The sequence below is a fragment of the Lepidochelys kempii genome, chromosome 14 (genome assembly GCF_965140285.1).
Source record: "Lepidochelys kempii isolate rLepKem1 chromosome 14, rLepKem1.hap1, whole genome shotgun sequence".
NCBI lineage: Eukaryota > Metazoa > Chordata > Testudines > Cheloniidae > Lepidochelys > Lepidochelys kempii.
Genome location: NC_136393.1, coordinates 50,200,461 through 50,212,384, shown reverse-complemented (window position 1 = coordinate 50,212,384; position 11,924 = coordinate 50,200,461). Strand labels below are relative to the sequence as shown.

General features: G+C 66.5%; 1 protein-coding gene across 1 annotated transcript; it reads right to left on the bottom strand.

Moving 5' to 3' along the window:
• Positions 1–1,968: 1,968 nt before the first annotated feature.
• Positions 1,969–10,540, bottom strand: CENPA (centromere protein A; the record flags this gene model as incomplete). The annotated part of the gene is made up of 4 exons (XM_078848452.1): positions 1,969–2,680; positions 2,980–3,057; positions 9,584–9,687; positions 10,342–10,540. Coding segments are annotated over 4 exons (516 nt in total), but the record flags the coding sequence as incomplete, so codon positions are not given.
• Between the last annotated feature and the right edge of the window lie 1,384 nt (positions 10,541–11,924).

Here is an 11,924-nt window from a genome sequence, read left to right as displayed (position 1 = left end):
CACTCCCCACCCTTGACCCTGGGGGACCCCGGTCGCCATGGAAACAGCGGGGGGGGGTCCCATCCATCAGCAGGTGATGGGGCGGGGGGGGTCATGGACACACACACCCAGGGGGTTTCAAAATACTTGTTTAAATTGGGAGACAAAGAGGTCCAGAGGCAAAATGGCAGGGACGGGGGTGGGGGGATGGGTTCCAGGATCCCGTCCCCCAGCTGCTGCCCCCTCCCTGAGCAGGCTCCCCACCCCCCTCCTACCCACCCCACCCCAATACAGCAAAAAGGGGGAAACAGCGAGGTGGCAAAATTTACAGAGGATACGAAACTACTCCGGATAGTTCCGTGCCAGGGGACTGCGAAGAGCTGCAACGGGGTCCCCCAAACCCCGGTGACGGGGCAGCAGACGGGCAGGTGACTTTCCACGTTGCTAAATGCAAAGTGACGCAAGCTGGAAATCATCATCCCAACTCGACACATCAAATGACGGGGTCCGAATTAGCCGTTACCCCTCAAGAAAGAGCTTGGAGTCACCGTGGAGAGTTCTCGGAAATCATCCACTCAACGTGCAGCGGCAGCCACAACCCCGAACACAAAGCTGGGAACCACTGGGAAAGGGACAGATAATAGGACAGAAAATATCCCGCTGCCTCTCTAGAAATCCATGGGACGCCCACACCTTGAACACTGCGCGCAGATCTGGTCACCCCATCTCCGAAAAGATCTATTGGAATTGGAAAAAGTTCCACGAAAGGGCAACAACAATGATTAGGGGGATGGACCAGCCGCCCTATGAGGAGGGGTTGATAAGACTCTTTAATTAATGGGACTTTTCAGTTGGAAGAGAGACACCTAAGGGGGGACAGGATTGCGGTCTATACAGTCATGACGGGCGTGGAGAAAGTAGATAAGGAAGTCTTATGGACTCCCTCTCATAACACAGGAACCAGGGGTCACCCAATGAAATGAATCGGCCGCAGGTTTAAAACAAACAAAAGGAAGCATTTCTTCACAGATCGCACAGTCAACCTGTGGAACTCCTTGCCAGAGGATGTTGTGAAGGCCAAGACTATAACATGGTTCAAAAAAGAACTAGATCAGTTCATGGAGGACGGGTCTATGGATGGCTATTAGCCAGGATGGGCAGAGATGGTGTCCCTGGCCTCTGTTTGCCAGAAGCTGGGAATTGGCCGACCGGGGATGGATCCCTCGAGAACTGCCCTGTTCTGTTCATTCCCTCTGGGGCACCTGACAGTGGCCACTGTCGGCAGACAGGACACAGGGCTGGATAGGCCTTTGGTCTGACCCAGTGTGACCGTTCTCATGTTCTTTTAATTGTGACAAAGTGGGGGATTTTCTTAGCACAAGCACTTAGCATAAGCACAGTGTGTGCCTCAGTTTCCCTTCAGTGCTGCATGTGAGGAGGTAGGGGAAGGGGGCTTGTTGGTGCAGAGGGCCAGGCGTGACCTCGCCCTGCAGCTGGGACTCAGAGGCCCAGCCCCTCTGGGGAGCCGGGGGGGAACAACCGGCAGGAGAGAGGGGGCCCAGGTAACCTGTTTGCCAGGGGAAGACAAGGGGCGGAGGAGGGGCTGTTGGGGGAGGGGATATGGGGGCACGGCTGGAAGGAGGGGGCACTGGACAGGGGACAAGGAGCAGCCGGAGCCCCAGGGGCTGGGGCTCAGTTTGGGGCTGGGTGGTGGAACTTACTGGCTGGCTGAGAGGCCCAGGGAACCCCAGGAAGAGGGGTGCAGGGCCCAGACTCCCCCACCCTCCGTGACAAGGGGGTTGCTCCCTCTGGGAATGGGGGAGCAAGGGGACTCCCCGAGGGGCCCACCGCAGAGCCAGGCAGCTGGAGTCGGAGAGGTGGGGTCCCAGGAGGTGGCAGGGCCCATGGTTTAACCCCCGAGAGAGAGCAGCCCCCCCGAGAAGTCGCCCCAGGGAGCTGAGAGACAGGGGCGGGGGCTGGGAGTCCGGGACAAGTTCAAACCAACTTTATTGACATCACAGCAGCCGCTCTGTACAATACACACAACGCACCGGCCTGGCCCCCCCCCCCCCCCCGATCCAGGGGGCTCCCCCTGGGGCCCCCCTTCGCTGTGCCTCCCTCTCTCCACCGGGGGGTTGGGGGGGGTCGGCTCTGGGGCAGGAGAGAAGTTAATATCAGAGGTTAAAACCCTGTGCAGCCCCCCACCTCCCGGAGCTGGTAGGCCCAGGACTCCTGGGGTGCCCTGCCCCCAGGCTCAGACTGGGGGGACCCTGTGGGGGAGATCAGGGGATTAAAAAGAGCAGGGGAAGGGGGCTCAGATAAAACCTCCCTGGAGGATTGGGGTGAGATGGAGGCTGCGGGGGAGGGCTCAGGGACAGGTTGGGGCCCCAGGGAGGATTCCAGGGGGCCCCAGGGAGGATTCCAGGTCTGGTTCCTGCTCCGCCCAGCCTGTTGTGGACACCACCGATGCGCTGGGGGGTCGCAGGGCGGGTCCAGCCCCCCTCAGCCCAAGCCCTGGGGGCTGCACTGGGGCCCGGGGGGGCCCAGGGAGACTCAGGGGCCCCCCTCAGCCCAGGCCCTCCTGGATGCCGCGGATGCGCCGGGCCAGCTGGATGTCCTTGGGGAAGAGGGTGACGCGCTTGGCGTGGATGGAGCAGAGATACGAGTCCTCCAGCAGCCGCACCAGGAACGCCTCCGCTGCCTGGGGGTGGGGGGGGAGGTCAGGGGGAGCCCCCACAGCACCCCTGAGGGAGCCCCCACAGCCCCCCAAACAGCCGCCCTGAGGGATCCCTTACAGCCCCCCAAACAGCCCCAGAGACCCCTCGAGAGATCTCCGACAGCCCCCGAATCCGTCCCCTCCGGCACAGCCCAAAGCACGCCTCCCCCAGAACACTCCCCCCCCCAACTGCTGGGGCAGCCCTATGGACCCCGAGGCCCCCTACCCCCAGGACCCTCCTTCTCCAGCCCATTTCGACCCCCCCTACCCCCCCAGTCCCTCACCTCCTGCAGGGCCAGCAGGGCCATGGCCTGCCAGCGAAAGTCCACGCCCCGGGTGTACATCAGGCAGATCTCCCGCACCTGGGGGGAACGGCAGTGGGTGAGACCGGCTGGTGCAGTCCATGGGGCGGGTGTGTGTGGAGGGGGGGGGGGGGTTGCAAGGCCTGTGGGGCAGAGGGGGGCCCGGCGGGGCTCACCACACGGGAGAAGGGGGCAGGAGGGTCTCAGGGGGCAGAAGGGGGTCCGGAGGGGGTCCGGGGCAGCTCACCACGCGGGAGAAGGGAGCAGGGGGGTCCCAGGGGGCGGGGGGGGCCTGGGGGCAGGGGGAATCCCGGGGGGCAGGAGGGGCCGGGGGGGGCTCACCATGCAGGAAAAGGGGGCGGGGGTTCCCGGGGGGGCTCACCACGCGGGAAAAGGGGGCGGGGGTTCCCGGGGGGGCTCACCACGCGGGAAAAGGGGGCGGGGGTTCCCGGGGGGGCTCACCACGCGGGAGAAGGGGGCGGGGGGTCCCGGGGGGGCTCACCACGCGGGAGAAGGGGGCGGGGGTGTGACGATGTGACTCAGCAGGGAGGGGGGAGCGTTGACCTGGGAATGTGCCCTGGGGAGGGGAGACCTGAGAACCTGTCACCTGAGCCAGGAGGGGGAGGGGGAGGTGACACCTCTGCCCAGGAATGTGAACAGGGGCTGCAGCAGGGAACCTGCTGGGTGAGTTTAGTTTCAGTTTGGGGCTGGGTGGAGGAACACAGGGAACCCCAGGGCTGGGGTCTAAGCTCCCTGCTCCCCCAGAAGGACGTGATTGAGGGGTCCTGGTTGTACCCACAAGCTCTGTTTTTGGACTGTGTTCCTGTTGTCCAATAAACCTTCTGTTTTACTGGCTGGCTGAGAGTCTCAGTGGATCCCAGGAAGAGGGGTGCAGGGCCTGGACTCCCCCACACTCCGTGACAACTGGTGGCAGCGGTGGGATCTACTGCACCCCGTGAACGGCGCTTCCTGCAGTAAGTGACTGGGGAGCAGTAAAACGAAGGGGAATTGACGGGGACCAGGCGTGCTGAAGATTCAGAGAGAGACGGTTTCGGGGGGCGGTTAACCCCTGGGAATGTGTGACCAGAGAGAAAGACTTTTGCAGTAACAGGGTCCCCCGGGGGATTGCAGCGAGCGGTCCCAGGGGCGGAGGAATCTGCAGCTCGACCCTGGCAAAGAGTCGGTGACCTCAAGAAGGACTGGCACACGAGGGGCTTTTCCTGGAAACCGTGGGAAGCTGCCTGGCCTGCGAGTGGCCAGCAGGGAGATGTACGCTAAACGCCTGAAGAGCGACCTGGTGGAGCTGTGCAGGCAGAGGGGGCTGCGCATCGGGAGGTCCACCAAGGAACAGCTGATTGCCCAGTTGGAGGAGGGGGATCGCTTGGATGACCCGATCCCTGTCCCTGAGGGAAGCCGCCCGGCAGACGCAGCGTGGGCCCTGGGGCCTGACCGGGCTGGGAGGGGTCAGACTGCTGCTGAGGACATCCCGAGACCCTTCCTACCTATGTCCGGGGGAGGGGTTGGGGGAAGCCCGGCGAATACCGAGGGCACCCTGACCCCGGCACCCAGCAGGGGATCCTCCCGGCGGAGCTCCCCATCCCTGGAGCGGATGCGGCTGGAATGGGAGAGGGAGATGAAAATGAGGGAGCTGGAGGATCATGAAAAACAACGTCAACATGAGCAGGAGGAGAAGGAGAAACAACGTCAACATGAGCGTCAGGAGAAGGAGAAACAAAGACAGCATGAACTGGAGCTGGCCAGGCTGAGGAGCAGTGGGGCCCCGGCTGCGGCTGCGGTGAGTGTGGGGGGACCCAGGACGGCAAGGAACTTTGATAAGTGCTTCCTGGCCCAGCGGAAGGAGGGGGAGGACATAGATAGCTTCCTGACGGCCTTTGAGAATGCCTGTGAGCTGCACAGGGTTGACCCTGCAGACAGGCTCCAGTTTCTCACCCCCTTACTGGACCCCAAAGCCGTGGAGGTGTACAGCCGGATGACAGGGCCGGAGGCAGGGGACTATGAACTGTTCAAACAGGCCCTGCTCCGTGAGTTTGGGCTGACCCCCGAGATGTACCGGAGAAGGTTCCGGAGTCAGCGTAAAACGCCTGAGGTCACCTACCTACAACTGGCCAACCGGATGCAGGGGTATGCCCGCAAGTGGACAGCTGGGGCCCGAGCTAAAGAGGACCTGCTGGACCTAATCGTACTGGAGCAGCTGTATGAACAGTGCCCTTCCGACCTGAGGCTGTGGCTGGTGGACAAAAAGCTCGAGAACCCCCAGCACGCAGGGCAGCTGGCCGACGAGTTTGTGAACAGTCGGTCAGGGGGTAGCCGGGAGGAGTCCCAAAAGAACAGGCCCCCCCCGATGCAGAGAGAGAGTCACCAGGGGGCCTCCCAGCGGGGAAATAGGGAGAACCCCCTCCCAAGGGGAACGCCTGGCGTCGGGCCCCTCCGACCCGCTCAAGGGGACCAACGTGACCTGAGCTGCTATCACTGTGGCCAGAGAGGCCACGAACGGTCCCAGTGCCCCGGGCTCAGGGACAGACTGAGCAGACCCAACCTACCCAGGGTTAACTGGGTAGGGACCCAGCTGGACGAGGGGCAGACGACCCAGGAAAGGGGGCCTACCAGTTTACCACCTGCCCCGGAGGGAAGAGTACCCCAGGCCAGCTCCACCAGAGGGCTGGAGGCTCTGGACTCAGGGTGCTCAGTTTACAGGGTGGGCGCGGGGCTGTCCCTCCGGAGAGAGTGCCTTGTTCCCCTGGAGGTGGATGGGAGGAAGGTCAATGGATACTGGGATACGGGCGCGGAGGTGACGCTGGCCCGGCCCGAGGTGGTGGCCCCAGATCGGGTGGTGCCCAACACCTATCTGACCCTGACAGGGGTGGGCGGGACCCCATTTAAGGTGCCCGTGGCAAGGGTACACCTGAAATGGGGGGCCAAGGAGGGCCCCAAGGATGTGGGGGTACACCACCATTTGCCCACTGAAGTTTTGATGGGGGGAGACCTAGAGGACTGGCCAAGCAAGCCCCAGGCCGCCCTGGTTGTGACCCGTAGCCAGAGCCGGCGAGGGGCACTGCGCCCTGACCTCGGGGAGGGTATCACACCGGAGGCGCAGGACCCTACCCTGGTGGGGAGGGAGCGCCGAGGGGCACGGCTCAGAGAGGCTGAGGCCTCAGACCTGGCCACTGAGGGGGAACCGGGCCCCATCCCTTCCCCAGCCGCTGAGTTCCAGGCCGAGTTGAGGAAAGATCCCTCCTTGCGGAAGCTCAGGGACCTGGCCGACCTCAGTGTGGTACGGACCATGAGGAGAGGCTGCCAGGAGAGGTTCCTGTGGGAGAAGGGGTTCCTGTACCGAGAATGGGCTCCCACAAGGGAAGTAGAGTCCTGTGGGATCAGGAGGCAGCTGGTGGTCCCCCAGAAGTATCGCCGCAGGCTCCTGTACCTGGCCCATGACATCCCCCTCGCAGGGCACCAGGGAATCCGGCGCACCCGGCAGAGGTTGCTACAGAACTTTTACTGGCCCGGGGTCTTTACCACGGTCCGGCAGTATTGCCGATCCTGTGACCCTTGTCAGAGGGTGGGGAAGGCCCGGGACAAGGGGGAAAGCGGCTTTGAGACCTTTGCCCATCATAGAGGAGCCTTTCCAGAAGGTGGCCATGGACATCGTGGGGCCTCTCAGCAAGACGACCCGGTCGGGGAAGAAATACATTCTGGGGGTGGTAGATTTTGCCACCCGCTACCCCGAGGCAGTGCCCTTAGCTTCCATTGAAGCAGACACCGTGGCCGATGCGCTCCTGACCATTTTCAGCCGAGTGGGGTTCCCCAAGGAAGTCTTGACAGACCAAGGCTCCAACTTCATGTCGGCCCTGCTCCGGTGCTTGTGGGAGAAATGTGGGGTCCGGCACGACTGGGCCTCAGCTTATCACCCCCAGTCCAATGGGCTGGTGGAGAGGTTTAACGGGACGCTAAAGATGATGCTGAAAACCTTTATGAACCAGCACCCGCAGGACTGGGACAAGTACTTGCCTCACCTGCTGTTCGCGTACAGGGAGGTGCCCCAGGAGTCGACCGGATTTTCGCCTTTCGAACTGTTATATGGAAGGAGGGTGAGGGGCCCCCTGGACCTGATGAGAGACGAGTGGGAGGGGAAGGCCACTCCCGATGGAGAGTCAGTGGTGGAGAATGTCCTGATCTTCCGAGAGAGACTGGCTGAACTCATGGGCCTGGCCAGGGAGAATCTGGCCAGAGCCCAGAGGAAGCAGAAGGTCTGGTATGACCGCACAGCGCGGGCCCGTGCCTACGCCACCGGGGATCCGGTGATGGTTCTCATCCCAGTGAGAAAGAACAAACTACAGGCCGCCTGGGAGGGCCCTTTCAAGGTCGTCAAGCAGCTCAATGAGGTAAACTATGTGGTGGAGCTGTCAAACCGGGCGCACCACCGCCGGGTGTACCATGTGAATATGATGAAGCCATATTATGCCAGGGGGAATGTGGTGTTGGCCGTGTGTGGACAGTGGGAAGAGCAGGGAGATGACCCTTTAGTAGATCTATTCCCTGGGACCAGAGCTGGTTCCCCCCTGGAAACAATTCCCCTCTCGGATCAGCTAACCCCTGCCCAGCAAGCTGAGGTCAGGGAGGTGCTGCATCCGTACCGACAGCTGTTTTCCAACCAGCCTGGACGCACTAATCTGACTGTCCACCGGGTGCAGACAGGGTCGCACCCGCCGATAAGATGCTCCCCCTTCCGAGTCACAGGGAAAACTGCTCAGGACCTGGAAAGAGAGGTCCGGGACATGCTGGCTTTGGGGGTGATCCAGCCATCTGCCAGCCCTTGGGCCTCGCCGGTGGTGCTGGTCCCCAAAAAGGACGGGTCGGTCCGGTTCTGTGTGGACTATCGGAAGCTCAATGCCATCACTGTATCTGATGCCTACCCCATGCCCAGGCCGGACGAGCTCCTAGACAAGCTGGGAGGAGCTCGGTACCTTACCACCATGGACCTTACAAAGGGCTACTGGCAAGTGCCGCTGGATGCAGATGCCCGACTGAAATCGGCCTTTATCACCCCTCTGGGGCTCTATGAGTTCCTGACCCTGCCTTTCGGCCTCAAGGGAGCACCGGCCACCTTCCAGCGCCTGGTGGACCAGCTCCTGAGGGGGATGGAGAGTTTTGCCGTGGCGTATATTGATGACATCTGTGTCTTTAGCCAGACCTGGGAGGACCACGTGTCCCAGGTTAGACAAGTGCTGGACCGACTCCAGGGGGCTGGGCTGACTGTAAAAGCGGAGAAGTGCAAGGTGGGGATGGCGGAAGTATCTTACCTGGGCCATCGGGTGGGGAGCGGCCGCCTAAAGCCGGAACCAGCCAAGGTGGAGGTGATCAGAGACTGGCCCGCTCCCCACACCAAAAAGCAGGTCCAAGCCTTTATTGGGATGGCAGGATACTACCGAAGATTTGTGCCCCACTTTAGCGCCATCGCGACCCCCATCACGGAGCTATGCAAGACGGGGAAGCCAGACAAGGTGGTCTGGACCGAACAGTGCCAGGTGGCTTTCCGGGCGCTGAAGAAGGCTCTGGTCAGTGGCCCAGTTCTGGCAAACCCAGACTTTGACAAGCCCTTTGTGGTGTTCACCGACGCCTCAGACACGGGACTGGGGGCGGTCTTAATGCAGGAGGATGAAAAGGGGGAGAGACACCCCATCGTGTACCTGAGCAAGAAGTTGCTACCCCGGGAGCAACACTACGCGGCCATCGAGAAGGAGTGCCTGGCCATGGTGTGGGCCCTCAAGAAACTAGAGCCCTATCTCTTCGGGTGGCACTTCACCGTCTACACCGACCACTCTCCCCTGACCTGGCTGCACCAGATGAAAGGAGCCAACGCCAAACTCCTGAGATGGAGCCTGCTCCTGCAGGATTACGACATGGACGTGGTCCACGTGAAGGGAAGTGCCAACCTGATAGCGGATGCGCTGTCCCGGAGAGGGGGCCCCGAACTTCCCCAGGTCACTGGTCAGCGTGACCCCGCTCAGTTCAGTCTCAAAGGGGGGAGAGATGTGACGATGTGACTCAGCAGGGAGGGGGGAGTGTTGACCTGGGAATGTGCCCTGGGGATGGGAGACCTGAGAGCCTGTCACCTGAGCCAGGAGGGGGAGGGGGAGGTGACACCTCTGCCCAGGAATGTGAACAGGGGCTGCTGCAGGGAACCGGCTGGGTGGGTTTAGTTTCAGTTTGGGGCTGGGTGGAGGAACACAGGGAACCCCAGGGCTGGGGTCTAAGCTCCCTGCTCCCCCAGAAGGACTTGACTGAGGGGTCCTGGGTGTTCCTGTTGTCCAATAAACCTTCTGTTTTACTGGCTGGCTGAGAGTCTCAGTGGATCCCAGGAAGAGGGGTGCAGGGCCTGGACTCCCCCACACTCCGTGACAGGGGGGTCCCGGGGGCAGCAGAGGGGAGTTCCCGGGGGGGCTCACCACGCGGGAGAAGGGGGCGGGGGGTTCCCGGGGGGGCTCACCACGCGGGAGAAGGGGGCGGGGGGGTCCTGGGGGGGCTCACCACGCGGGAGAAGGGGGCGGGGGTTCCCGGGGGGGCTCACCACGCGGGAGAAGGGCAGTTTGCTGATCAGCAGGTTCGTGCTCTTCTGGAATTTGCGGATCTCCAGCAGCGCCCGCTGCCCGGGCCGGTACCGGCGCCGCAGCCCTGGGGAGCAACGGGGTTAGGGGGGTTGGGGCCGGCGCCGGCCCGGGGAGCAGGGGAGGCCCGAGGGGCCCGAGGACCCGGCGGCGGGGGGATCCCGGCGGGGGGGGGCGGGGAAGGTTCCGGGGGGGGGATCCCGGCGGGGGGGGGGGGCGGGGAAGGTTCCGGGGTGGGATCCCGGCGGGGGGGGGGCGGGGGAAGGTTCCGGGGGGGGATCCCGGCGGGGGGGGGGGGGGGGCGGGGAAGGTTCCGGGGGGGGATCCCGGCGGGGGGGGGGCGGGCGGGGATCCCGGCGGGGGGGGGCGGGGAACGTTCCGGGGGGGGGATCCCGGCGGGGGGGGGCGGGGGGAACGTTCCGGGGGGGGGATCCCGGCGGGGGGGGGGCGGGGAAGGTTCCGGGGGGGGGATCCCGGCGGGGGGGGGGCGGGCGGGGATCCCGGCGGGGGGGGCGGGGAAGGTTCCGGGGGGGGGATCCCAGCGGGGGGGGGCGGGCGGGGATCCCGGCGGGGGGGGGCGGGGAACGTTCCGGGGGGGATCCCGGCGGGGAAGGTTCCGGGGGGGGATCCCGGCGGGGGGGGGGGCGGGCTACGGGGGGGATCCCGGCGGGGGGGGGATCCCGGCGGGGGGGGGCCCGAGTGACGTGGCCCCGGCACTTACCGGGCGGGCGGCGGCGGCGCGGGGGGGGGCGGCTCGGGCCGGCGGGGGGAGCGGCGCGGGGGGGCGGCGGCCTTGCGGCGGGGAGCCGGGCCGCGGGGGGGAGCCGCGCTGCATGGCGGGGTCCGGCCTGGGGGAGAGAGACGGGGGGGGGGGGTGAGCGGGGAACCCAGGAGTCCGGGCCCCCAGCGCGGCAGCGATGACGTCACGACCTCCCCGCCGATGACGTCACAGCGGCCGACCGAGCACCCCGGGTCGTCCCCCCTCGGTGGTGACGTCACCAGCCCGCGCTCACACCCCCCTCCCCCGGCGCTGACGTTACCGCGGCGGCTGTGACGTAGGCGACTCCCCACGTCTCACCTGGCGGCGGCGGCCCCGCGTCTCTGGGATTCAAACCTCCCGCGGGCCCCGCCCCCTCTCATCACTTCCGGCGCGTCCCGAACTCCGGCCCCGCCCTCCCCGGAAACTCGCGAGCGCAGCCGCTCTGCGCCGCCGGCGGACCCGCCTCTATGGTCCCTCTGCCCGCGGGGCGGGGCGGGGCGGGGCGGGGCCCGGGGTCTGTCGCGAGCCGGACGTTGGGGCGGAGTCAGCGACGCGGCGACGTCACACACCCCGTTCGTTGGGCGCGAGCCGGGCCTTGCCCCGCCCCCCGGGCTCACCGGGCCCCGCCCACTCCTGTCTCCCTCCCCCCCGGCGCGTCACGTGCCCCGCCCGGCCCGCCCTGCGCCGGCCCGCGCCCCGCCCCCACAGCCCCGCCCCTCGGGGTCAGGGGTCACCGCGCGCCAATCAGAGCAAAGAGACCCGCTGAGCTGAGCCGCTTTATTGGGGGGGGGCGGTGCCCGGGGGGGCGGGATCTCGGCGGGGGGGGCGGTGCCCGGGGGGGGGGGTCGGGGTCTCGGCGGGGGGGCGGTGCCCGGGGGGCGGGGTCTCGGCGGGGGGGGCGGTGCCCGGGGGGCGGGGTCTCGGCGGGGGGGGCGGGGTCTCGGCGGGGGGGGCGGTGCCCGGGGGGGCGGGGTCTCGGCGGGGGGGCGGTGCCCGGGGGGCGGGGTCTCGGCGGGGGGGGCGGTGCCGGGGGGGCGGGGGTCTCGGCGGGGGGGCGGTGCCCGGGGGGGCGGGATCTCCGCGGGGGGGCGGTGCCCGGGGGGGCGGGGTCTCGGCGGGGGGGCGGTGCCCGGGGGGGGTCGGGGTCTCGGCGGGGGGAGCGGTGCCCGGGGGGGGGCGGGATCTCCGCGGGGGGGCGGTGCCCGGGGGGGCGGGATCTCCGCGGGGGGGGCGGTGCCCGGGGGGGCGGGGTCTCGGCGGGGGGGGCGGTGCCCCGGGGGGGGTCGGGGGTCTCGGCGGGGGAGCGGTGCCCGGGGGGGGCGGGATCTCCGCGGGGGGGCGGTGCCCGGGGGGGCGGGATCTCCGCGGGGGGGCGGTGCCCGGGGGGGCGGGATCTCCGCGGGGGGGCGGTGCCCGGGGGGGTCGGGGTCTCGGCGGGGGAGCGGTGCCCGGGGGGGGCGGGATCTCCGCGGGGGGGCGGTGCCCGGGGGGGCGGGATCTCCGCGGGGGGGGCGGTGCCCGGGGGGGGCGGGATCTCCGCGGGG